The sequence below is a fragment of the Leucopleurus acutus genome (assembly GCF_964270905.1).
Source record: "Leucopleurus acutus genome assembly, chromosome: 19".
In the NCBI taxonomy this organism is placed as follows: Eukaryota; Metazoa; Chordata; class Mammalia; order Artiodactyla; family Delphinidae; genus Leucopleurus; species Leucopleurus acutus.
Genome location: NC_139161.1, coordinates 58,908,697 through 58,935,473, shown reverse-complemented (window position 1 = coordinate 58,935,473; position 26,777 = coordinate 58,908,697). Strand labels below are relative to the sequence as shown.

Sequence of the window (26,777 nt, the reverse complement as noted above, 5' to 3'; positions counted from 1 at the left end):
TGTTCTCCTCTCTGACACCAGGCAGGGTTGCTGCAGGATCAACCCCCCGGAGCAGCACGGACACAGGGTCACAGCAGCGCAGCGACACCCGTCCTGCACGTCCTGTGCCCTGATTTCTGATTTTGTTCCCAGGCCGCCGCAAAACTGTTTTTACAAACAGTCATTTTTCACCAATTCCGTTCTGCTTAGATCAGCCAGAGTCCTTTCCATTCGTGGCAGGCTGCAAAAATGGCCACAGGGATTCCTCCCCCCTGCCCCCCCTCCCGGGTGAGCAAAGAGTTTCGTGGTAGGCTGTTGCCGTGCTTCCCCACCTTGAACCTGGACTCGGTCCACGGGACACTGGGAGATCTGACTCCACAGGGCTGAGGGGTGAGCGCCTGGGGCTTGTCCTCTGAACAGGGCTGGGCCGGCAGTCGACGGCAGAACGTCAAGCAAACCCACAAGCACAGGTGAGCCACCTCAGGCCACTGAGCACCAGCCACGCTGAGCCAGAGCAGAGCCACCCAACTGGACACAGAATTATGAGAAATAATATGTGTTCACTGTGTTAAGCCATTGTCTTTGGAGCGGTTCTGTTACACAGCAAACGTGAGCTCATACACGATGTCTAGCAACGGAGCACCCCACCCGATCCACGCGCATCTTATTCCTCTCCAAGTCCTGTGGGTTTTCGCTGCTCCCTACCTCTTCGAAGCAGGCATTTCCTCCTCTATGTTTCAGTGGATGTCCCTGCAGCCATTTATGCCGCCTTCCATCTTTTCTCCAACCCACCAGTTCAATCGGGCCACCCCCTCTGCTTCGAACCTTCTTACGGCTGCTAGAGGGCCTCCCCCAGCCTTCCTCGCCGCTCACTTTGTCCCCACACGCCGACCTTTGGTCAGTCAGGGCTGTTGCCGAGCGCCTGTGTCCATCATGGGATGGACGCACTCACACGTGCACAGACACGCGCAGAAGAGTCTCTGAGCGCAAGCAGAGTCGTTGCTATACCTGCATCTTGCGGTGGTGCGGCAGGGCGTGAGCTTGGGGGAGCCTGCCTGAGAAGAATCCTGACGCAGGCACCGACCACTGTGAGATTCAGCAAGTTACTTCTGTCTCTCACAGGTGGCTGCGAGGTTCACACAAGTTCACACACGTGAGATTCTTGGAAGTGCAATGGCACAGGACTGCACACAGCGTCTGCCTGGAATGCGGATGTCACCACTATCATCACCACCACCACCACCACTGTCACCACCATCACCACCACCACCACCACCACCACCATCACCATCACCATCATCACCACCACCAGCACCATCGTCACCACCAGCATCACCATCACCACCATCATTGTCACCATCACCATGACCATGACCATCATCGCCACCACCACCATCATCAATGTCACTGTCATTTTCCACAAATATTTGTTGAGCACCTGCTCTTTGCCAGGCACTGTCCTAGGAGCTACAGACACTATGAACAAGACAGATTCCTGGCTTGAGAGAGCTGACATTTTAGTGAGGTGAGTACAGTAACAAGTAAAAATAGAAACAGGGTAATTTCAGAAACTGGTTACTGGGCTGCAAAAAGCAAACGGTGCTGGGACAGAGAATGACTGCTGTGTCTTCGGTGCCTTTGCTGTTGCAGGCTCCCCCTGCCACGGGCCCTTTGCACATGCTAGTCCCCCGCTCTTAGAACATCCTCCCCTCCTTCATTAACCTGGTCAGCGGCCACTCATTTTTTCCTGACTTTGGTCCCATCACCCCTGCCACAAGCCCCCCCACGAGCAATAACATCGTCCACCTCTCTTTTGCGGCATTCATCATACCTGTGTGTTTATCAGTCTTGTCTGAAGTGTACACCCCGTGAGGGCAGCCAAGCCTCTCTCTCGCTGCTGTACCTCCAGCACAGCAGGTGCTTAACAGTTTTGAATAACAAACAAAGCTGGAGAAAAGACCACATTTGAAGTCAAACATTACAGTTCCTTGAAATTTATCCATCAGATTCTGGCCTAGGAAACATCTCACAGAGGAGGAGATGCCTTCCCTAGACCCTGCCTCACACCAAACCCCTCTTCCCTGTGTGCGTTCCAGGTACTGACCCTGAATCCAATCATAGAGAAACTTGGGATTTTTCCTTCTCTACCCTGGTTGGCTGGAGGCCTGGCTCTTCTCGCCCACGAAAGACCCTCCAGGGCCGCCCTCAACACAAGAGCGTGAAGGTCCCTGGGGGAAGAAGTCAGAGGGAGACCAAGGGCAGCCTTTCCCCCAGGGTCCCTCTGTCTCTCCTCTGGGGCCTGATGCCCCACCCACTCTCAAGGGAAAGGCTGGTCTCACCAGCCCCAGGAGGGGCCTGGGGGGCTCCTTGGAGCAGTTTTCCTGGAGGAAGTGGGTATAGGACTCACCTCCCTGCTTCCATCAGAAGGGAGCTGGGCTTCTGGGGGTCAGGGTCAAGTGGGCACCTGGGGACCCTGTGAGCTCCTGTGCTTAGGTTTTCCTCAGGCCCTCAAGTGCCCGTCACTGTGCAAAGGGCATTTTCCCCACAAGAATTGTGTGAGAAGGTACTACTCTGATCTTCAAAGGACGGAACATGGAGGCCCAGGAGGGCGAGGGGACCTGCCCAAGGCCACACAGCAAGAGTGAGAAGTACCTCGTTTGTCAAAGAAGCAGAAAAAACATGTGCTCCCAAAAATGTTCCAAAACTAAGAATTGTACAGATTTTGCATTCCGTGCGTTTACTAGCCATTTGATGAAACGTCTAAGAGCAGAACCGTCGCTGGGGAGGTGCTGCTGACCCGGGAACACTGTCCACATCCGTGCTAGCTGACCCCAGCAGGGCGAGCAGCACGTATCCCTGGTGACCTGTGTCTGCCACCGCGTGCGCTTCGATGCCTGGCTCTTCCGTGGTGCATCTGTGCGCCGGGGCCACACGCGACGGCCTGCAGGCCAGGTCCGGTCCACAGCCTAGGGATTAAGAATGGTTCTTACATTTTAAGTGGATTGGGGAAAAAAAGGCTATTTTGTGACACGTGAAAGTTACAAGAAACTCAAATTTCAGGTGCATCATATCGGCCCCGGCTACTTTCCGTGGCACGACAGCCAAAGGTGCTGCCGTAGGGCCCTGAACGGAGAAAGCGGGCACTGCGTGGTGCCCTGGGCGTCCTGTCCGATTTCCTCTGACACGACGCTACAGACGAACAGATGATGTGTTCGTGACCGTGTGGAAGGAAGCTGGGATCCTCACGAGTAAACAAGCCGCTTATGTAACAAGCATCTGTTTCCCGAGAATCCCCCCCCAGGTTTCATATCCTTTCTGAACTGACATGCTTTTGTCACATGCTGGCTCCTCTGACGGCGACTGAATAAATGTTGATGTGTGCTCCGCACCAACTTGTCTGAGAGTTGTTGTTTTAGCACTTTCTCAGTGGAAAGGAGCGTTCACGTCTCCAAAATCCCGACGTGCTGAGGAACCAGCCTGTGACTGCTGAAGGGCCCCCAGCCTCAGCCTCGCTCACCACCCTGCACCCACCTCCCGGGGCTTAGATCCGCCCCCCTATTGTGAGCCCAGAGACTGGGACCCTCGGCCCGTCTGTGCCAGGGGGCTTTTTACTCTGCTGCTCCAAGAAGCCTTCAGACTGAAGGGGGGGCAGGGGGAGGGCTCTGGGGGGGGAATTTCCTTATTTTCTCCCAGCATTTCCCCCACCTTAACTCCCCTCATCTGTTGTGTTTACTGCCAATACCTTTCCTAGCTGATGACCTGAGTTTTAGAGTTCTTCCTGGACCGAAATCACCTTGTTAAAGAATTACAAAATTAACAAGCTCAGAGTGAAACATCAGCATCGCCACCTCCCACGACAGACACTCCCGACAGGGAAGGAGAACCTGTCATCCCGCTGGACCAGCATCCTCATCACCTCACAGACCCTCCCCTCCGTGGAAGGCACCCTGCCCTCGCGAGGATCCCCAGATCAGCCGCCCGCCCTGTGGTTCATTCTCAGCGCACAGCCCGCTCACCCACCATCTTCACAGAAACCCTCCAGCTGGAACACAGGCAGGCCTGTTGGGCCCCCATCAGAGCCTCTGGCCGCAGCTCGGTGTGCCAGGCAGAAGTCCTGTTGTCGCCCAGACGACACTCTGGGCAAAGGCACCTGTGACCTGCCCCTGCCCGGCCCACCATCTCCCTCCCCGACCTTGCCCTGCAGCAGGGGTGGGGCCCAAGGGCAGACGGTGGGAGAAGGGGCAGCTGGGTGGGCCTCAGTGCTTCAAGACGAAGACAGGGCTCCACGTGCCATCTCCTGTTGAGGGACCGAGGGGAGGGCGCTGGCTTATGTCCCCGGGAGAGGGCCCCTACGTGCCGCCATCAGCAAAAGAGCCGGTCTTAGGACGCCAGGGCCTGCAGGGGTCCCCTTGGCAAACCTGGGGTTGAGGTCCCTCCCACCCAGGACGGGCCGAATCCCTGCTGGTCTACCTCAGCGGCTCTCGTACAAATAAACAAACAAGCAGGGAACCTGCAAAGTGTCCATTTGTCCGTGTGTCCCTGAAGCCCTTCCCCTGGGGATTCTGAGGGTGGTTTCAAAGCTTCTGCTCTTGGGCTCCTGCCCCAGCCCCCAAGGGGGTGGCAGGTCTGCTAACCTCACCTGCTTCTCAAAACTTGCTGCCTGCCGCTTGGCCGGGGGAGTCCAGCCAGAGACACCTGCGCACCGAGAAGCATAAAAGTGCATCAGCAGAAAGGAGAGGCTGGAAGGCCGAGGGGTGAGCAGGGCCGGGGCTCCAGGCGCGTGTGTGGGATGAGTAGCTCGTGGGCCCAGGCCCTGCCCAGCAGCCTGGCTGGCCAAACCCCAGCCCTGGCTTTTTTCTCTTTGGAAATTATTTGCCAGGTCTGCCTTTTCCATCTGTGAAATGAGGCCACTGAGGGTTGGTACGAAGATCTAATGAAGTAATAAATATTAAGATTGCCACAAACCTTGAACTACAAGGGTCAGATCAATCCACAGGGAAAGGACGTCTGCAAGCAGGTGCCCAGGGCTCGGCCACGGTGGCAGGGCTGGTCCTTTCAGAAGGTGTCCAGACAGAGCCTGAAACTGGGCCTCGCCCCAAACCAAGCCTAACAGAGAGGAGCTGCAGGCTGCCCACCGCCCACGGCTGGGGCTGTTCAAACAACCTCACGCCCAGTAACTCATTCCGTTCTCACCACCACTGACCAGCTCCGAGCCGGATGCAGACAGGTGTGGAGAGGTTAGGGATGGAGAGTGCCCAAGGACGCACCGCTCTGCACAGGAGTCCGAGACCAAGACAGCTGCACCCAAGGAAACGGAGAACAGCCTGCAGCGAGCAAACCCTCAGAGACAGGACAGCCTGGGAGCAGGAGGACGAGGGGAAGCCCCAGGGCTCGGCCACCGCTGCCGCAGCCTCCGCTCAGATCCACGCCAGGAGGCTGTTCAGAAAGGACAGCACGTTCACAACCGGCCGAGCGAGGCCCTCTGTGCAAGGGGAGCTGGAGGCTCTGCCGGGCGCCCTGCTCTGCGTGGGTCCGTGCTGCCGGCAGCTCCCAGCCTCGCCTCCCTCCTCCACAGCAGTCTGGGCACTGACCCCTGTGACCCTTCACCTGTTTGGCTCTGCCTCGTCCACAAAAGCCGAGACTTCAGGGACCGACTGTCATTTCCCGCCGTGCGGTGCTTTCCCAGGCGGGTCGCTTCTGATGTGACTCCCTCTGATTCCGGTGAGGACGATGCCACCTTGACCCCTCTCCCAAAGACAGCATTCTGGCCAGGGCTGTGACAGACAAGGCGGAGACTTGGGCAGGGCCCAGGACTTCCATGGCTGAAGACCCAGGGCCCAGGACCCAGTGTCAGTTGTCTCCCGGCGTGCAGAGGTGGATACGGATGCTCCTAGGCTGCGCCCGTCCACGGAGGGAAGACACCAAGCTCTCCGGGCGGCAGCCAGTCTCCCTGGAACAACAGAACCGCACTCTGCTCCCGCAGGAGTGAGGACTGCCCACAGAAGCTACAGGAGGCGCACAGTGCAAGCGGCAAGTCTTCCTCCGTCACCTCAAGCGCTTTTTAGAGCCAAGTCAGTGACTTCACACCCACGGTGCCCAGCTCGACTCCCCTGCTATTTACCTGTGGGGACTGAGGTGACTGGGCCCGAACAGTAACCCCCTCTCTGGGCTCCTCTCCTGGACCCCAGGAGGGGCAGAAGGACACCCCCCCTTGAGGAGACGGGCATGTGGGAAGCATCCCACGGGCCCGGTGCAGGCGCCATTAAGGCGAATCCTCACAGCAGGAACGGCCACTCGGCACGCTCACAGATTAGCCCCGTGTGCATCTGTGCGCCCGCCACCTTCCAGGCTCGCCTGAGACCCGGTGTCAACCCGTGAATGTGTGAGCTGGTTTCTCTCTTTTTTATGAAATAGATGATACAAAATCAAAAGATACACGTGGAAACATAAAGCATTTGTTTATTATTGCTATAATCAAGGCAAAATCTCTTAAAACAATTGGCCTTGATAATGGAAATATAATCAGAACCATTAATCACGAGTTTACAGTTTGTTCTTCTCTGCTGTTCAGACTTCACGGTCTCACACATACCTCCTATCACCTGACCTTTGTCGTACAAGAAGCAGAAGAATGCACTTGGAGGTCACAAAGCACAGCCCGGCCACTTCCCTAGGCACTGACTGCAGACCAAGCACTTCCTCGCTGTGAACCTGTTTCATCCTGTGTTTAAAAAACAAGCGGGAGAGGGGAGGAGGGGCCGGAATGTACCCACCCCCTCGGAGGATCAGTGAGATGACACGGGCGGTAACTGAGAGAACATACAAGAAACTGCCCTTTACACTCGAAAAAATCATACAAAATGGAGTATCACCAGTGACAGTGCTTACGGCCCCTGCAGGGAGGGCAGGAAGCCGCCACACAGCCCATGCTCCTGACAGCCTGCAGGACCGTCACCGAGCATCGGAAACCCTGGGGCAGGGCGACAGGTGTTAACCACCAAGGCTCCAAACTCACTGAGGAAGGACCTGGCCTGACAAGCCACATCACAGGGACCCAGCCTCACCCTAGAAACACCTGGTCAGTTTTATTTACCTTAATATACATCTGTACAGGCAATAATAAAAAGGCTATGACACAACAATTCAGTGAGTTTTACCTAGTTTCATGAATAATGCATGCAGTTACAAATAAGAGGTAGAAACACTGTATTAAAGACCTAAAAATATAAACATCATATAAATAAATGTTCAAATTAACTGCTGGAATTTCATACAGATAAATAAAGTAAAAATTACATTACTTCGTCAAAGTAAAGAAAAACCATGTTTTTGTTTTTATCAGTACACTAAATTAATGCCGAAGAGCTTCTGTGCAATTTGTCAGAGTTCAGGTTACATTATCTAAAAGGATTAAAACTGGAGAATGGTTTATTCAAGTATTCAAGCAGGTAAGTAAGAGAAACGAAATAACCTACCACATAGGCACCATCTCTAGAGGGGTGTTAAGTGCCCACATTCTCCATGACTAGCTAACTGGTGAACTGTCAGGACTAACAGGAAAATGCACACAGGCTGGAAAGAGCTGCCCATTTTCCTAAGAGAAAACACACCTCATTTTTCACTAACTTCAGGTAAAATTCCACATCACTAATAAGCCTTTAAGTCACCAACTTTGTTTTGGCCCTATTACAATTCTTGAGAGTATCTCTGGATTGACACTTGTTCTAATACTGCCCCAATAAACCTAGCCTTTAGTAAGCCTAGAGGTCATAGGCATGAATGCACATTCTGCATGCACAGTAAAAAATGCAAACAAAAGCAGACAACGAGCAACTTAAAAATATCACTGAGAAAACCTGTAGGTGTAGATGAATAGGCTAAGAAAATGCAAAGGTTCACACAACACAAGTTTTTTACCACTTAAAAGTCCACGAGAAATCACCTGTGAATTCTGGAAAGGGTACGTGTATATAATCAAGTAAAATATTTTAAACAAGTCCATTGTGCCTCAGTTAGTTTTAAATTGCAAAATCCAATACACACTTGTTTTAATAAATTAGTGCAATATGAAAGATTTTGGAAGATTATTAATATGTGTCCATATTAGATCAAATTGAAGATTTCACAATCTCTTCCAAGAGACGCCTTTCACTCCTTAAGCTATTTCTTCCTGAGCTGTTTATGGACGCGTGCTCAGACTCAGATAAACTTACCCCGAGTATCAAACCGCCTGGATGAGACATGGCTTTTTACTTTTTCGCCTCAGTGAACATGTGGAACCCACACTTTGCTCTGGTGACTGGCGTGAAGAGCCACTCATCGTTTAATTCCTAATTACCCTTAAGAATAACTGTACTGACAACTCTAGTTCTAAGGTACATTTATTTACCAAGTTCAAACTGAAAGCCAAGTGGAATACTCTTGTTTCTGCTTCTACAAAGAAAAAGGGAAGGGGTGACTTCTCTGATAAGGCAGGTAGTTCTGGGGTTGTTTTTCCTTTTTGAAATCACCGCTTGCTCTTTGGTGGTCACCGTGTAGGAACCTACAGTTTCCTGGGGGTGGGGCGACAGGATCCAAGCTGTGCTCCCAAAGGCATCGCCTCACACCCACCACTAGTCCTGGGGGCAGGCCTGCTGCTGCTCACAAGGTTGAGGTGCTGTAGCAGAGTGCCGACAATCTCCTCTCAATACGAGATTTATCTAGAAATAAAATAAATTCATAATAAAAATCATTTATATTTTCAAAACCAAGGTAAGAAGAACCAATGAAAAAGAATCTCTCACCCTCCACCTCCACCCTCACCTCTGTTCTATCTTTGCCCCAGAGTTAACAGTTCTGAGTATTTTTTCTTCTTTCTGCCTGGTAATTGTCTAGCTTAGCGCTGCACAGTCGTAAAAGCTAGATTAGCACGTCAAATGAAGAACATGTAGGTTTTAACAGCTAGTTCGCTCACAATTGCAAACAATCTTAGAACTGCCAGCCCCTTGTGGCTCTTCAAAATGTGGTATGACCACACCTTCTCCTCAAAAAAAACCATCATTGGTCTTATATCTGACAAGTGGAAACACCATCCTGGTACCCTACCAGTGTCCACACTCCGTTCTGTACACCAAATCTGCAGTACACAGGGTTTTCACAGGGCTCTTCGGTCACTAAGCCAACGAGGATTAAAACAGTTGCCTTTCTTATTGTTTAATGATAAAAGCAAAGTTCTCTGCATACACAAACACACCCACCAATACAGTCATGCAGTGTAGAAATCTAAAGACTAATGACAAAAGCCAACAGCTCTGTACAAGCAACCTCTCTAATCCTCACAACAGCTCGGCAAGGCAGGCATTGTTCCTCATCTTGTAGAAGAAGAGACGGAGACCACAGAAAGGGTGAGTGACTTGCCCAAGGTTGGGAAGCCAAGATGCAACCCTCAGGCTGCACGGTTCCAAACTCCATGCTCTGTCTACTGCACCAGGAGGAGACAATGAAAGTGCAACCAACACGCACACTGCTTTCTAAGTCAACTCACATTTGTGTACATTTTCAATATCTGCCGGGTCCTGGAGAATCTTAGTTAAGCCTTCCAAAAGAAGGGCCGCCTTATGATAGCGATAAACAATATCTTCAGTCTGCTGGAACATCTCATCCAGGGCTGCAGCCTGAACCTGGAACCAGTCAGCAGAAACAAGAAGATTCTCAGCTTTTCCATGAAAATACGAATCCATTCAGGCAATGCAGCTTTAAATGGAGTCTGTCTAAAATTAATACGTTTCGACAAAATGATATAATCTATTGGGTGAGCGACATAAAAGAGCTTCTTGACAAAAGAGTTACTCTGCATTCAAACATAACCTTCTTGAACTCAGAGATTCCTAACTCATGATATTTGCACTTCTAAACTGGCTCTTCTATGACTTCACTAAAAAGTTTATTTTAAACTTACACTTCCACACTAGTAACCTGGCATTTTACTAAAGTAGATCTTGTTACAATGAAATAATTAAATGACGTTAAAAGCCACTTATCAGCTTTTCCTTTTAGTTACAGAATTTTCTGGTGTGTGGGATTCATTCATTCAGAGGTATTTACTGGGCACCTGCTGAGTGTCGGCCCAGAGCGCACGATGAAGGTGAGCTCACAGTCCAGAGGGAGGCGTGGGCTGTGAACCCCAAGGGGTACCTGGCATCACAGGAGGAAGCCCCGGATGGTAAGGAGCACACGCGAGAGGCACCTAACCCGACTGTGGAGGAAGTGGTTAGGGAGCGCCTCCAGGAAGTGATGCTGGGGCAGAGCCACAAGGAGGCAGGAGCGAGCCGGGCAGGGGGAGAGGTGGGCAGGGCTCCCCAGAAAGACGGGCATGGTGTCATTCACGGGGCTATGAGCATTTGTTTCCCCAACAGCATCCTGATTTTCTCTTTAATCATTCACTGCCCAGACTGTCAGTAATCCAGTATCCTAATTTACTTGTCAGTATGCTCTGTCTCTTTCAAAGAGTAAAGCCACATACAATATGATAAATAAAATGGACACAGAAAATCCAAGTCCTGAAAAGGAAGGAGAGAAATAACTAAATATAAGTTGAGTGTCTCCAAACTTGCTCAGCAGCCAGGGCACAAGGAGAGACTTGTTGGAGGCACGTGGCTCTGTCATCAGAAGAGACAGAAGCACCCTAACTCCGTACAAGAGGACGTCTTTCCTGGCACAAATTTCTAAAAGAAAATCTGTCTTATGAAGTCTTAATTCGGTACAAAACAATACAATGCATATTATTCATATCAACAGTTTAGGGCAATATAATGTATATTATTCTCATCAACAGTTTATATTCCAAAACTATTTTCATACGCCTTTTTATTATGATGGCTTTCAAAATGAGACCAAGGGGGTAATATAACAGTACAATTCAAAGTACACAAATTTGAGAGGGAAAAGGAAGCTCAACTATGTTAATATGGTAAAAACTATACGGTTGGTCAGTAATTAAATTTTTCCCCACTTAATTCCTTCTTTGACAGTCCCTAATTTCATGTTTCCTTCAGAGCAATTTTTCCTCGAAGATACAGAAAACAAATTATTTCCACTAATATAACCAGAGAGTTGGAAAAGTAGATTATACTTTGTGTGTCTACACTTAAGTAAGGTCAGTTGTGGAATCTGAGCACGTGAATTTCTGCAGATTGGGTAATAAAAGCAGTATTTTTGTAATGTTTTATCAAGCCAAATTCCTTAAATAGTAGAAAATGAAGAAAGAGATCCAGTGAAAGCTCTTCGATGCAAACTATAAAAAGATTAGATCATGCCTAATGTTAGCAATTTTTAAGAGGTATGGTAAACTTTTACCAAATGTGGTAGGTAACCAACATAACTTATGTTTGTTGCATGTTAATTAAGTGTAATCACTCCTTCAGGAAGAGGTACCACAATACCTGGGACTTGGGAGTGGTGGGGCATAAACTCTTTTTAAAAGGATGATGTCAAGTAGGTGTGCACTTCAAAAGATGCTCTTAGGGAACTTCCCTGGTGGTGCAGTGGTTGAGAATCCGCCTGCCAATGCAGGGGACACGGGTTCGAGCCCTGGTCCAGGAAGATCCTACATGCCGCGGAGCACCTAAGTCCCTGCGCCACAACTACTGAGCCTGCGCTCTAGAGCCTGTGCTCCGCAACAATGAGAAGCCACCACAATGAGAAGCCCGCGCACCGCAAGGAAGAGTAGCCCCCGCCCGCTCACTGCAACTAGAGAAAGCCCACACACAGCAACGAAGACCCAACGCAGCCAAGAAAAACAAAAAACAAAAGGTGCTCTTAAAGACAAGTAGTATTACTATGCAATATTACACCTTAAAAAGGGTTACCATTTCTACAGCACAATTATAGATGAGTTTCTCTGCTGTTACGCTGTTGATTTCATCAATAAATCTCTGTTTGTCAGAGAAGAAGCGATTCAGCTTTTCTGTAAGTTTCTTGCACATGCTGATGCAGAATTTATATCGTTCATTCAGATTTTTGACAACTGGAAAAAAAATTGAAATGAGAATTTTAATTTTCCTCCAGAAACAGAGTCATGGTGACAAGCAACTTTCCTGCTAATTTATGGAAAACGACACTAAATGATCACTGAAAAAAGTGACTGGAAATCATTCTTCCACATGTTCTCTCTCTTAGTGAAGACTGAGAATAAAGTAATTCTGACTGCTCTCGGTATCAGCTAAATGGCAAAACCAAAAAACAGAAAAGCCAGCATCTTTTCCCATTTAAGCATGCTTAATACCACGGTGACCCCTCACCAAAAACTCCCCTTCCCAGTGTAAGGGGAAAAGCAGCCCCGTCACGCTCCGCTTGTACCTTGTTTCACACCCGTGGACGGGCTCAGCTTCCCGGACTTGATCTGCTCTTTGGCGAGATGCAGAGAGGCTGCCAGCAGCTGTGCGGCCTTCATGTATAACACCAGCTGTTCCACCCGCCTGCACCCAGAGACAGCAAGCAGAGCGTTAGCCTGCGAACCGACAGGCCAGTGCCCCATCACAACAGTCTCTCTAAGGGAACATCATTCCCCTTGACACTTTTAGTGCACGAACACCTCCTGAAGGGAGAAGGGCCGGCATGGAGAAAGACGTGTGTACTTTGAATACAATGGGTGCACTCAGATAAAAATACAATCTCTTTATCATCAAATATCTTAACAGCACAATTTACAGGAAAGGAAACACCAAGGCTGCAGAACCTCCAAGTCTCGGCTCACACAGTGAAATCGAGCACAATGAGTTAACTCAGAGACGCCCATGACCTTCAGTGATGACACGGCCCCCAGCTTGGACACCAGTTTACAGAGGGCAGGGGGCCTCTGGAGATGGACAGCAAGGGGGCACCTACCCCCAGTCTTTGCTCAGCTGGCTGATCTGGTCCACCACCGCGCTCTCCTGGATCTGGTACAAGGAGACCGCGGACGCGCAGAGCCCTGGGTCTCCCCCGCGCACGGCCGTCAGGTCCAGCACACACTCCGTGAACAACAGCATTGCGTTCAGGTGGCGGAAGGTGTCTGTGTGCTCTCGCTGCGGCAAAGCCAATCATCTTAGAAACTTGCAGGTTAAGGAGAGGCGCACACTCATTTCTGCACATAAACTGTGGCCACTGCTAATGTTTTCTATACTTATGAATGTCAGAATGATCAAAGGAGAATGAAAGTTTTAAATTCCAGAAAACTGTGAGAAAAATAAACACAAATGAAACCAAACAAGAGTGTGTCATATGTTTGTGTGTATGGATGTACGAGAGCACCCACAAAATTCAGCCTCAAAGATATGAGGTCATTGTACTTGCACCAGGAAAAAAATGAAACACAGAACAATTAAATCAATATACATGAGACAGAAACATGACAAAATAGATACCAAGATATAAGAATGTAAGGATATTCTGTGCAGTAAACCACACTTCTTGATAGTTTAATGAATTCTACTGACTTACAATTTCAGAGACACTTTAATTTAATTTCTGGTGGCTCTTCAGTTAACAGTGATTCCTAATACCAAGGCTCTAAATTTTGTGATCTTTTCAGTTAAAGAGTGGAGTATAGATAGACATAGTAGCAGCGCATTAAAAATGGGTACTCTAAAATTTATGTCCTGAGGTTTGTTTTTAGCTATAAATGTATTTTGAAATCTCAAATAAGACTAAGTTTCTCACTCTCCTTTTATGGTTAAAAAGGGATGAGAATCAGTGTACTAAAGACAGAAGAATAAACCAATCAACTTTTGAAAGTCTCTCTGCTCTATGACAGCATATCAGACTATATGTTCCAATACATACTGGAACATAATTTATGCCTAATTTGATGGAGACTGAAAAAACTCTGAAGATTGCTTTTCCAATCTTATACATATTTTCAAAATTACAACTTAAACTTACTACAGAATCACTATTAAAATTTTGCATGCAGTACTTTATAACTTTTATGTGAAATACTTAATTTTCCTTCACACACAACAGAAATATGGAAAGAAAATTTGTTCTTTAGTTGACCTGGAGGAGGTGCAGTCTATGGAACACTGTCCTAGAGTCGACACTGAGGAATTAGCTAGCAGAGGCTCTGGAATCATAAAATTCACCTCTATTCTGCATTTGTGCTCAGCACACTTCACGTTCTGATGTGTTTTTCCCTGGAGACCTGGCTCCGTGGAGGGAAAAGGTACTGGTGTACACACGCAACTGTCCAGTCTGCCGGGCAGCTTTATTCCTCAGCGTTACTGACTGATTTGGCATCTTAATTTATTTTTTTAAACCTAAGTTTAAGTGTATCATTTTTATCTTATGAAGAAAAGCAAGCTTTGAGAATAAAAAGTTACGGTTTTAGGAAAAAGATTATGTTTTAAAAGTCCTGTAAGTAGTAAATAAACTTCAGATAAAGAAATTAAGAATACAAAATCTGTATGCATCACTTCCTGTCAGCCAAAGCTTGCTATGAATGAGTGTCACTGTCAACATTATTCTGAAAATATATGAGCAATGTTCCAAATAGGAAAGGTTAGGGGGATTTTGTCCTCCCGTCACCAACACTCTCCTCGGGGTCCCCGTAAGTGACACGTCACAGGGTCTCTTCCCACCTCCATCAGCGTCTCCTCGGGCAGTTCAGGGGCTTCAAAGGCGACGAGCCCCTCCAGGCTGGGGGGTGAAGCACCACAAGGCGCGTGTCTCAGGCTGGGAGCTGCCTCTGCTCCCAGAGGGGGAGACCCCGAGCACAGCCCAGGCGGGGAGCCCCCAGACACACGGCCCCCGGCGGAGCCCAGGGAGCCTCCGGAGCCGCTGGAGCCCCCTGTGGAGACGGGCGAGGAAGCGTTAAAAGGAAGGCCCCCGACCCCTCCCTGAGCACATGAACAGGCTTTATCTTCCCAGGCTCACCTTCATTCCTTACAGAATCAGCACAGCTACTTTTAAATTCTGTTTTAAACAAATTTCTAACATACACATTTCTCCCTGCTGCTCCACAGTCCTCACAGTGATAAAACTCAGCGGATGTGTACGCTTCACTAAAATTATACCCCAATGCTTATGTGGGGGCACTTATACTATTTCTGATTTTTTTAATGCCACCAATAACATTGTAATGAAACCCTTCCTTCTTTTGAGTTATTTGTGATAAATACTTTATAAGACCACTTTGTTGTAAGTGGCCTTATAAACAGAATGGGATTACCACAGATCAAATATTACTATAAATATTTTTATAGCTCTTTGTAAGACTTGCCACGCTATTTTCTAAAGCAGCTGTGAGTGAGCGCAGAGATCCCACTAAGCCTCAACAACACTGGGCAGTACATTTTTTAAATGTTGGCTTAGTTAACAGGTATAAAAAGTTATTTTCTCAAAGTGGTATTTTCTTATTATTTAATACTCTTAATAATCCTAAAATCAAGGTTATTATTAGCTCTTTTTCCACTCTCATTATCTATTTATATCCTTTGCTTATTAATCTACTTGTATCTTGATTAGTAACTGATTTAGCATAAGAGAACTTAAGGGACACAAGGTATAATATATGATGTCAAATGATAACTCAAGTCCAATCTAAATACTTTCTTAATTTTTGGTACCAATTACCTATTTATAGACTATGGCTGATAAAACCAATCTATCAGCCTATCCAGAAGTAGGATATAGGATTAAGTGCAAAGATTGGGACTCAAAGTACCAAAAAAAAGGTGAAACCTAGGTTTCTAAAAAAACCCACAAAACCAAAAATAAACAACAATCTATCATTTTCAAAAAATTTACTGGATGTACTAAAATAAGCCTTCAATATAAGCTAAGAAGCACCAGTATGCATAGCTGCTTCACTGTGACGTCACATTCCTGTAATAATGTTCACTGTGACGTCACATTCCTGTAAAAATTACATATATATTATTACAAGTATATAACATAGTACCTTTTGTTTTGCAGATTTTTTTTTTTCCCCACAAGTATTGTCTCATTTACTCTTTTTTTTTATTTTTTGGCCGCACAGCGTGGCATAGGGGATCTTAGTTCCCCGATCAGGTACCGAACCCATGCCCCCTGCCGTGCAAGCGCAGAGTCTTAACCACGGGACTGCCAGGGAAGTCCCCTCATCTACTCTTCATAACCCTTTAAGGTAAAGTAAATCGTTATCTCCACGTCATTGGTTAAAAAAAACTACGTAACACCATTAAGCCATTATCAGAATCTGCACACCAAACACGAGCCCAAGGCGGAACTAAGACAATCCTCACCTGAGGTGGTTCTTGTCCGAAGGACTATGTGGGTACAAGCGGGGGTCGCAGCCCTGTGTGGAGGAGACCCTACCGTGAACAGCACAGCCCTGGGACTCGCTGCTGTTCCCACAGAAGGAGCCCGTGCAACACCACAGGCTCCTGCAGGGGCTGCAATAAAAAGTTCACCAAATGTGTCATGTATCAGAGGGTGGGTTTTATAGGGACACCTTTACTTTTATATTAGATTTGGTTTTTTTACAATAAGCATTTATTACTCTTAAAAACAGAAAATTCAATACAGATCTCCATTAAAAATATTTTATGGTAATCTCTTCACAGCTGTGAATCTTCTTTTCACCAAGGCCTACAATTCAGTTACTTCTACGTGAATTGCCGTCACACCTGAGGATAATGTGAAAAGGTGGAAACCAAGAACTGGGAATAAATATGTGGGGAAACAACCTGATTTAAAAAATGGGCAGAAGACCTGAATAGTTATTTTTCCAAAAAATATATATGGCCAACAGGCACATGAAAAGATGCTCAACATCGCTAATCATCAGGCAAATGCAAATAAAAACCCCAATGAGACATCACCTCACACCTGTCAGAATGGTCATCATCGAAAAGACCACAATAACAAACGTTGGTGAGAATGTGGAGAAACTAAGAGCTAAGCTGTTTTTGTTTTTGCTTTTTTTTATCAATTTATTTATTTATTTTTGGCTGTGCTGGGTCTTCGTTGCTGCACACGGGCTTTCTCTAGTTGTGGAGAGTGGGGGCTGATGTACAGGCTTCTCACTGCGGTGGCTTCTCTTTGTTGCGGAGCACAGGCTTTAGGTGCACAGGCTTCAGCAGTTGTGGCTCGTGGGCTCTAGAGCGCAGGCTCAGTAGTTGTGGCGCACGGGCTTAGTTGCTCTGCAGCCAGGTTGGATCTTCCCGAACCAGGGCTCGAACCCATGTCCCCTGCATTGGCAGGCGGATTCTTAACCACTGTGCCACCAGGGAAGTCCCTAAGCTGTTTTATAGCTTATATTTTCTTAGAAGAAAATATAGAGTTAGGCATTTAAGAAGGGGTATCTAGGGAAACTCAAAGACAACAGGGGAGACAAAAACAAAGACACCAGAGAAAAGTTTACCCTGATACCTATGGCTACAGCAAACACTAAACACAGCCTAACTCTTAGCCAGATAAACAAAAAAAACACCTCACACTATTTAACTCAATTCTATGTCTAGTAATATCATTTCTGGCTTTCAACAAAAATTAAAAGGCAAGCTAAAAGGTAAAAACAGCTTGAAGAGACAGAGCAAGCACTGAACCAGACGCAGATACAGCACGCATATTGGACTTATCACACCAGAAATTATAATAACTTTGATTAATGCTAAGAACTCTAATGGAAAAAATAAACAACATGTAAGAGCAAATGAGTAACAAAGCAGAGAGATGGCAACTCTAAGAAAGACTCAAAGGAAATGCTGTAAGTCAGAATCACTGACACAGAAATGAAGAATGTATTTGATGAGCTCATCAACAGACAGGACATGGTTGAGAAGAAAATCAGTTAGCTTGAAGATATGTCAATAGGAACTTCCAAAACTGAAAAGCAAAGAGAAGGAAGAATTAAAACAACAACAACAAAAATCCCAGAATATCCAAGAACTGTGGGACAACTACAAAGATATAATATATGTGCAACAGGAATATGAAAAGGAGAAAGAGAAAGAAACAGAAGAAATATGTGAAGTAGTAATGTCCAAGAAATTTCCAAAATAAATGCAGAACCAAACCTTCCAAGTCCAGGAAGCTTAAAGAACAACAAGCGGTTAGAATGCCAAATAATCTACACCTGTGCATTTCATCTCCAAACAGCAGAGAATCAAAGGAAAAGTCCTGAAAGAAGCCAAAGGAAAAAAGCACCTCATTTATAAGAGGAACGAGGGTAAGAATGACACGAGACTTCTCTTCAGAAACCATGCCAGCAAGATGACGGTGGAGTGAAATATCAAGCCCTACAGCACAGAAACCATACTCGGGTGTTTGCTGGTCTAGATACTTCCTCCTTTGGAGGCTCATGGGAGAGACGGTAAAAGAATGACAGAGAAAACAAGAACAAAGAGGCTCCAATACTGACTCAAATTTAAGTGGACACAATAATCACGTGGGGAGCTTGTTAAAGACACAGATTCCTAAACTCCTTTCCCGGAAAACTTGATTAAACAAGCCTGGGTTAGGGTCTGGAGCCAGCCCTTTGTTTTCATTTTTTGATAAGCAGTCTAAAGTAATCTAGATGTGGGTCCATGGACATAAAGTTCCCTGGAACAACTATGAAAGAGCCAGGGATCTCAGTGACCTATGGTTCTTTATAGGTTGGGCTTGCTGTATAAGAGATGCTCAAGAGTTCGTATGTGTAAGGCAACTTTGGCCAGTGTTACCCTACTGATAAAAAGCAATCCTGGTCAGCATCTAACTTCTAACTCATGGGCTGCCGATCATCAAGACACTGAACATGTCCCTATCTTGACAGGCTCCTAAGAACTTCGATGAGATGACAGGGACTGGATGAAGCAATCTGGTCAACAGGTTCGTGAACAGTCACCAGAAGTAGATGGGCAGAGTAATTACCCCCACGCCCAAGCCAAAGATGCCCGCTTCCTGAGCCCTGAAACTTTTAAATAGGCTATGTGACACGGCAAAGGGGAACTAAAGCTGCAGATGGAACCAGGGCTGCTCATCAGCTGAACTTAAAGAGATTATCCAGTGGGTCCAATGTAATCACAAGGGTCCTTTAAGTGTAGACTAAGGGGGCAGAAGGTCTGAGTCTAGACTGGCCATTGCTGGCTTTCACGGTCGAAGGGGCCACAAGCCAAGGGATGAGGGCAGCCCCCAGAAGCTGCAAAAGGCCAGGAAGTGCACACTCCCCGAGAGCCTGCAGAAGGAATCAGCCCCGCCTACACCTCGGTTTTAGCCTAGTGAGACCCACTGTGGACTTCTGCCCTCCGGAACTGTAAAATAATACATCTGTGTTGTTTTTAAGCTACCAAGCTTGTGGTAATTTGTTACAGCAGCAATAGGAAAGTTAACAAACAGATTACCTGCCTAAAAAGAAACCGGACTTCTCTTACCTATATCCATTGGTCGTTCTGTATTTAAACTGTCCGTGCTGCCCTGATGTCCACCTAAAGGTGTTTTTACTGGTTGATCTGATAATTTCCCAGTACTGACAGATCTAAAAAGAAGAATGATAATAATGTAAATGTATACTTTTAAAAAATCCAGACTTATCAGTAATAAGTGTGATTTAAGCCAAGCCATAAAAGGGTTAAAGGAAAGTCAGAGAACAAGGAGACAAAAAACAGAGACCGAACAATTCAAGGTAGAGATAAACTTCAATACCCAAAATAAACAAAAAGGCAGAAACAGACTACTCAGGAAACTCAGGAAGAGCTCTGGACTCCCACAGGTATAGGCAACAGCTATGGTTTTCAGAGATTCTAAGTGTATGCAGTTCCTTACACGTGTACAGTGTCATTAACCACTGGCATAAACCAGCTGCTAATCGGGTCTGGTTGTTTTATGATAGGAATGGATGCACTGTTACAGTTTCCATGTTTAGGGCTGGAAGGAAATGGCGTCTCTTACCTGCCAAACGCTGCCCTGACCTGCTGCTCGGACTTGTGCCTCTCCCCTCCTTGTACTGAGAGACAGTGAGAGCATCCCCGTGGGTCACTCCCATCCTTCAACTGCCCCTCAGAAGGCCCGCGGCGAGTGGCCAAGGCTGGCAGGTTGGAAGACGCTTGCGTTTTCGGGATTTTGAAAGGAGCCGTGGTCTAAGGGAACACATGTAAACTGGTTGTTATGACGTAGGAATGTTCAGAACCATCAGGCTCATGGCACAGTAGCTGGAGCAGAGACTCCAGACTCTGTCAGTCTTGGATTCAAATCCCGGCTCTTCTGCTTCCAGTCTCTGTGACCTTGACAGTTCATTTACACTAGGCCTGTTTCCTTTTTTCAGGATTAAATGGGAACGTGTATATAAAGCATTCAGCAAGTAAAGGACTTACACTTTGCCTGGTACACGGCAGGTGCTGATTAAATTGCAGCTATCCTCTTCCTGAATGCTGCCTGTAAAGTACTTATGATACTAGTTCATGACCTACTACTGAGAGTTAAGCTACTCCATGGTATTGCTGCTTCCACATCCACTGTGCTTGGCTATGCGGCCTGCAGGGACCTTAAATTGACACCAGCCCCTTGTACAAGCACACGCCCTAGACAGCAGCCCACAGAATCGCAAATAAATGTACGTTCCGGATATGACTTCCCTGACAGGACTGGTGATCTCCCCCCGTCTCCCAGGGCCTTCCCGCTGTGTGCCCCTTAGACAAGACTCCCGTGGAACTTATCAGAACCCTGCTCTTTTGGTTTGGATTGACCCATCCAGCCTTGGCCCGGGAACCCCAGAGCACTCCACCCACAGACCCTAATAAAGGCATGTGCCCAGGTCCTGTCTCTCTCTGCACTTTGACTTGACTTCCCCGTGTGGCATCTGGGTGCTTCTTCCAGGACCGGTGAGTAACCAACTTCTCTATTTCAATTTCTCCTGTGGTCCGTTGCTGGACCTCAGCTGACCACCCGGAACAAAATGCCCCAGTTAATAAATGTTAATTTAGTAAAGTCACAACATCTACAAAAGGGCTTAATAAACACACCTTAGTAGGGGAGCCAATGATTGTTGGTAATGGAGTTTTGAAGAACCAGTCGGAACTCCGCGGGGAGGACCCTGCGTGCTTGGTGGGAGAGGTCCCAAGGCTGCCGGGCCGACTGGGCTGGGGGGAGCAGCTGCACCCAGCCCCGGCGTGGGACGGGCACACGGGGTCTGAGTGCTGCTTTCTGAGCTTCTGCTTGCTCTGGTAGATGTCAGTGAGGGTGGAGGCGCTCTGCAGTCTAGCACCCAACAAGAGTGGCTGGGGCGACGGAGGCTGCGGCACAGGAGAGCCTGCCGAGGACACAGAGACAGCGTTAACCCAAAGGGAAGAAGAAGTGCAGGGCAAAAACTGGCGAGTTAAGAAGACACCTCTTCAAGGAGAGTTCCAATGAATGTCTTGTTTCCTGTGAGATATTCCAAAAGTTGTTTACCTGGCAAGAGGCATTTTTTGGCATCCTTTACAGTGACAAGCACACTGCCGTTGGCCTTCCCAGGAAGACAGGGGTTAGTGACGACGGGTCTGTCGGCTGTTTTACCAACAGCGGGCACACAACTCAATTAACATAACGTCTAGTCAGCACCACAGAGAGCTAAAGAGCGCGTAAAGCCAACGAAAACAACAAAAATCTACATGGAACGAGATGATTTCCACTCTTTATATCGATATGTATGTGTGTAGTATCAATGTAATTATTCTCTTTTCTCACATAGCAACTAAAAGAAACTTTTCAAGCTAAACTAGAATAGCTCTTTATTCAAAAAAGAATGTTGTTAAGAAAATTAGAAAGATAATATACTTTTCCTGGATTTTGTCTAAAAATAACAAGCATACGCATATTTTTGTCAGTTTCACGAAATTCATTTAAAACCTAAAGTGTCCATCTTCTCTACAAAGAAAACACTTGTCCACAGATATTATTGCCTCTTAAGGGGACTCTGGGGGATAGGGTCTTGATACGATGAACAGCTGGCTACAACAAGAGGATTCCCCCCCACAAACCCTGCTGTTGCTGACTTAACATTCACTAAGCCTGGGGCTCCAGTTACAAATTCCTTGGAGTTTCTTGCAAGCTGAACTACCACCAATAACGTTAAAGACACACAAACCTTCTTAGTGGCTGATAACCATCACCTTTCCCCAAACAGGCAGCAATAAACAGGAGCTCTTGCTGCCAACCACTCCTGGCTTATCTCATCCTAAATCTACCATTTCACTTTTCAGAACTGGGTTTTGCCATACATGTGTGTATACACGTACACATACACAAATAAACACTGACAACGTGTTATGATCCGGAGAAAGTTAATCAAGCTTTATTTTTAAAGAAACACAAAATATGAAACACTAAACCTAGAAAAGAGTGCTTTTCTTTTCTTTAAAAAACCTCTGATTTTTTTTTTTTTTTTTTTTGCAGCTGCGTTAGGCCTTTGCTGCTGCGCGCAAGCTTTCTCTAGCTGCGGAGATGGGGGGCTACTCTTCATTGCGGTGCACAGGCCTCTCTTGTTGCGGAGCATGGGCTCTAGTCGTGCAGGCTTCAGTAGTTGCAGTGCACGGGCCTAGCTGCTCCGTGGCATGCGGATCTTCCCCGGACCAGGGATCAAACCCGTGTCCCCTGCGTTGGCAGGTGGATTCTTAACCACTGCGCCACCAGAGACGTCCCAAGAGTGCTTTTCTAAGTAACAGAGCATTCCTTTAACTGCCCAACTCCTCAAATGCGCATACAATAAAATTTGACTTATCAAAGTGTGATTTGCACAGATCTTTTCAGGCATGTATATTTTATATAATAAAGCAAATAAACATCCATAGTTTTTTTCTATCTGATGCTAACTGGTAGCTTTTATCAAAACCAGTATTAAAGTAATGAAATTTCATTTTCTAGATTGATTTTCATTATCTGTGGGACAACAACCAGAGTTTAGCCAAGTTGTGTAATTCCTAGGACTTAGTCTCATAAAAGAATCCTATACGTAGGCGATAACCAACTGGCAATGATACACTAGAGCACATTAGCATAAAAGACAGGAGAGCAGAGAAAATACTTCACGTAAACTCTGTTGGTTTGTTAAGACTGGAAAAACATATCTCGAATTCACTTACGATGGGATTTAAACTATTAACACTGCGAGTCCATCTCCTACCTGACCAGTTCCTGCTCCTGGATTCCTGGCCCTGAGGATGCCCACAGCAGCACTGACTAAACTGCTCAGGAATGGTGCCAACTGTGAAGAAGGGAAGGGTAAAGCAGGGAGAAATGGCTCACAACTAATATAGCATGGAAAAGGCGACACATGCACAGATCGTACATTACAGTTGACACAATTTAGCGAAGATGTAGTTCAGCTCACATGTCCTAAGCCACAGCGTGCTGGGCACGCTGAGAACAAAGCACCGTAGGACCTGCCCGGAGGGCAGAGACTGGGTAAGAGCCAGGCAAACCTTTGACGGAGGTCTCGGGCGTGGAGCTGCCGGGGCCCAGCTGCTGCCCGTCCACCCGCCGCATTCCCCTCCCGCTGAGGTTGCCCCTGGGCTGGCCCAGCCTGACTGTGTGGGTCACGGTGATTCTGGGTGGCTTGTGCCTGGGGACGCTCCTCAGAACTCACTGGCCGTCGAAAGCCTGCCCACCCCTCCTTCCAGCCCTCTGCCCCGGGGGTCAGGCCTACAAGGTGGTCAGAAGGGGCGCCCTGCGGTCCCTGCTTCCTACCCGCTCTCCCTCACAGCGGCTGCCCAGGCGCTCCGTGCACATTTCTGCAGCCCCCTTCTTTGCATCTACCGCTGCGAACCCGAATTAGCAAGAGTGGGAGGCGGGGAAGGCTTCCGGGCGCTCAAGTAGACGTGCGTCTCCAGCAGCGGCGGAGCAGTGGGCAGAGACTCGACCCCGAGGGAGGGCCGCGTCCCTGAGAGCAAGTGTTGGGGCCTCGTCCGCAAACTCCGGGGAGCCCGGGGGCCTCTGAGGGGGCGAGGACGCGCCAAGACTTTGCTTGAAGAAGATTTTTCATTTAAGAGTAGCGTCCAAACCACTGCCACAGGGAAGTGGTGACATTAACTTTTAAAAAACATTATCACTGTGGTTTTCGCCTTGTGAACCGAGGCTCCTGGGCGAGGCTTCAGTCCCGCTCGCTCCGCCTGCTTCCGAGGCGCGCCCCTCCCTCCCAGTCCTACTCCGGGGCGGAGATGGAGGGGGTGGGGCCTCCCCCTTTGGATGCGCGTGCGTGTGTGCGCGCGCGTGCGTGTGTGCGCGTGCACGCTTGCCCTCCCCGCTCCCGTTCTCCCCCACGTCGCCGCTAGGAGGCCGCTGCTCACGGACTCTGGATCTCTGTTGCCCTGGCCTCTCTCGCGTGTGTTCTGAAGCGGGAGCGTTTTCTCTTAGCTAAGCCCCTGAAAATGTGGTTCGAGGTCTCCCTGTTGGGTTGGGATTGGCTGTTCTGTGGCCTCCCTGCGTGCCTTGGGCGGCTGTTTTCGAGCTCCCCGTGTTGCTCCCCGCGGTGTCCAGGAGAGGTGGGAGGATCCGCAGTGGAGCTGCCACCCGGTCGCCCCCGCAGCGGGAAGGCCTGTGGTGGCCGTAACCCAGCGCTGTCACGTACTCTACTGCCTTTTAATCCTCCTAACTCCTAGTGCCAAGTAGGGTAGGCATTTTATGTACTTTCACCTAGGGTTTCTGAGTTTGTGTTTAGAGCCCAAACCCAGTGGAGATGCTTTTTATCCGCAAGACCCATTTATATCATCCTGTTTCCGACAGCGGTCTTAATGGCGTTATACAGAGGTTCTCAAGAGGGAATCAGAGAAGGGTAGGGTTGGAGGGGCGGGATGTGGCTCCCAGTCAGCTGGGACTCACTGCCATCGTGAGCCAGTGTTCCTAAAGGGAGTGTCATGTCGCATTGGTCACAATGAAAAAAGGTTGGAAACAACTGCTATAAATTCTCCTTACCCGAAGGGGAAGGTGAGTAAGGCCTGGAAGACCCCGTGGAGAGTCTTCGTCCGACCGCCTGTACTGCGTCTGCCGGCACCGGCGAGCAGGATCCCAGCCGGGGGAAGCCCATGGGGCTGGTGTTAGACCTTCGTACCGCCGCAGATCTAAAGGGAAAAATAATATTACTCCCTCACCGGCAGGTTCTAGGACTTTATTTCTGTCTTTTCTCCTAAAACTTCCTAACAATATGCCGTGGAGTAGATTTTTTAAACATATGGAACGTAGTGATATGCAACAAACATAAAACCTATAAAATTATACAGAGTGAGGTCTCCCTCCCATCCTTGTATCTGTCTACCTAATTCCCAACACTTCCTCAATCCTGCTCAAAAGGTTACCATTATTTTTAGTTTCTAATGTATCCTTCCAGAGTTCCTTAATTCAAAAACAAGCAAACTGAATATATAATCTTATTTTCATCTTGTTTTAACAAAGGTAATAGATTCCATACCAATCATTTTCAACATTTTTGTCTTAGATCCCCTTTATATTCTTTTTTTTGCGGTACGCGGGCCTCTCACTGTTGTGGCCTCTCCCGTTGCGGAGCACAGGCTCCAGACTCGCAGGCTCAGCAGCCATGGCTCACGGGCCCAGCCGCTCTGCGGCATGTGGGATCTTCCCGGACCGGGGCACGAACCCGTGTCCCCTGCATCGGCAGGCGGACTCTCAACCACTGCGCCACCAGGGAAGCCCCCCTTTATGTTCTTAAAGTTACTGAAGATACCAGAGTTTTTATTTATGCAACTTATTATATCTATTGATTTTTATGGTACTAGAAGTTAAAACTGAGAAATTTTTGTAATTATTAATTCATTAAAAATAATCTTATGACACAAGATTATGAAAAATATTTTCCAAAACAAATTATTGAGAAGCATGACATTATTTTGCAAATCTCTAACGTCTGGCTCAAGAGATGGCAGTTGGGTATTCATAACTGTTTCTACATTCAGTCTGTTACATGTGTTATTTTGGGAGAAGTACATGAAGAAAACACTGCCTTATAAATTTGTAACTGGAAATAGGAGGAGCAGTTTGGTAGCCTTTCAGATACTGTGACACTCCTCTTTGATGCCACCCCAAAACTCAGCAAGTGGTCATTTCTAAGATCAGCTGCAATATGGAATCTGAAACCACATCGGTAAAATTTGTACTCTGTTCCATTAAACTCCATTCTCTGGCAAAAATATCTTGTACTTGGAATGGATCTTATATCTATGTATGCTTTTTTAAAAATTTGGTCATTTGGAAAATACTGGTTGACAGAGTTATGCAGATATTCCAAACGCTGACGCATTATACAATATCAAAAAGTCACATTCATATCAAAATATCACCACCAACTTAGTTCACTTTTGACAAAATGGCTGTCAACACCACAGCCACAGCTGTCCTCTCAAGCACCAGGTGTTCCATGAAAAAGTGGCTAAAAGTCAGCTCACCATGAAAACAACCATACAAGGGCTTTTCCTTAGGACCACTACTCCGATGTGCAGCAAAGGTGCTTTATGCCTACTTTCCACTCAAGGTGGAGATTTTCAAAGAGAGATAATACCTTTCACTGTTTCACTAAAGACACTCCTAGGTACTATAAGTGTGTGGAGGTAAAGAGACCAGGGCTAACAGCAGAACGGGAGCCACTCCCGTGACCCGTCCTGAGGCACCAGCAGCTTTCCCATCACAGCGTTCACACCAACAGTGCACGTGTCAGCGCAGTGAAGAAAGCAAACAGTATCCTGGAATTACCATGGAAATGGTCTCCACCTCATGGACCCTCTGAAATGGAGCCGCAGACCACACTTTGAGAACCACTGCTAGTGCACTGTTATTCACTTTGCTTTTTCCATTTTACAATGTACCTTGGAAACCGCCCTACCTCACCACACAGAGAGCTT

At 47.4% G+C, this 26,777-nt stretch overlaps 1 protein-coding gene across 1 annotated transcript in view; it reads right to left on the bottom strand.

Annotated features, from left to right (window-relative positions):
• Positions 1-8,362: 8,362 nt before the first annotated feature.
• ULK2 (unc-51 like autophagy activating kinase 2) overlaps positions 8,363-26,777 on the bottom strand; it is a 63,834-nt gene continuing 45,419 nt past the window's right edge. The window contains exons 16-27 of the mRNA XM_082861490.1: positions 24,841-24,986; positions 23,054-23,134; positions 20,916-21,202; positions 19,846-20,033; positions 19,329-19,432; positions 16,218-16,367; positions 14,574-14,782; positions 12,844-13,022; positions 12,316-12,434; positions 11,826-11,983; positions 9,503-9,638; positions 8,363-8,678 (exon numbers count right to left, since the gene is read on the bottom strand). Coding sequence (XP_082717616.1) covers positions 8,620-8,678; positions 9,503-9,638; positions 11,826-11,983; positions 12,316-12,434; positions 12,844-13,022; positions 14,574-14,782; positions 16,218-16,367; positions 19,329-19,432; positions 19,846-20,033; positions 20,916-21,202; positions 23,054-23,134; positions 24,841-24,986 — 1,816 coding nt within the window. The 3' untranslated portion in view covers positions 8,363-8,619. The remainder of the gene's footprint in view (positions 8,679-9,502; positions 9,639-11,825; positions 11,984-12,315; positions 12,435-12,843; positions 13,023-14,573; positions 14,783-16,217; positions 16,368-19,328; positions 19,433-19,845; positions 20,034-20,915; positions 21,203-23,053; positions 23,135-24,840; positions 24,987-26,777) is intronic.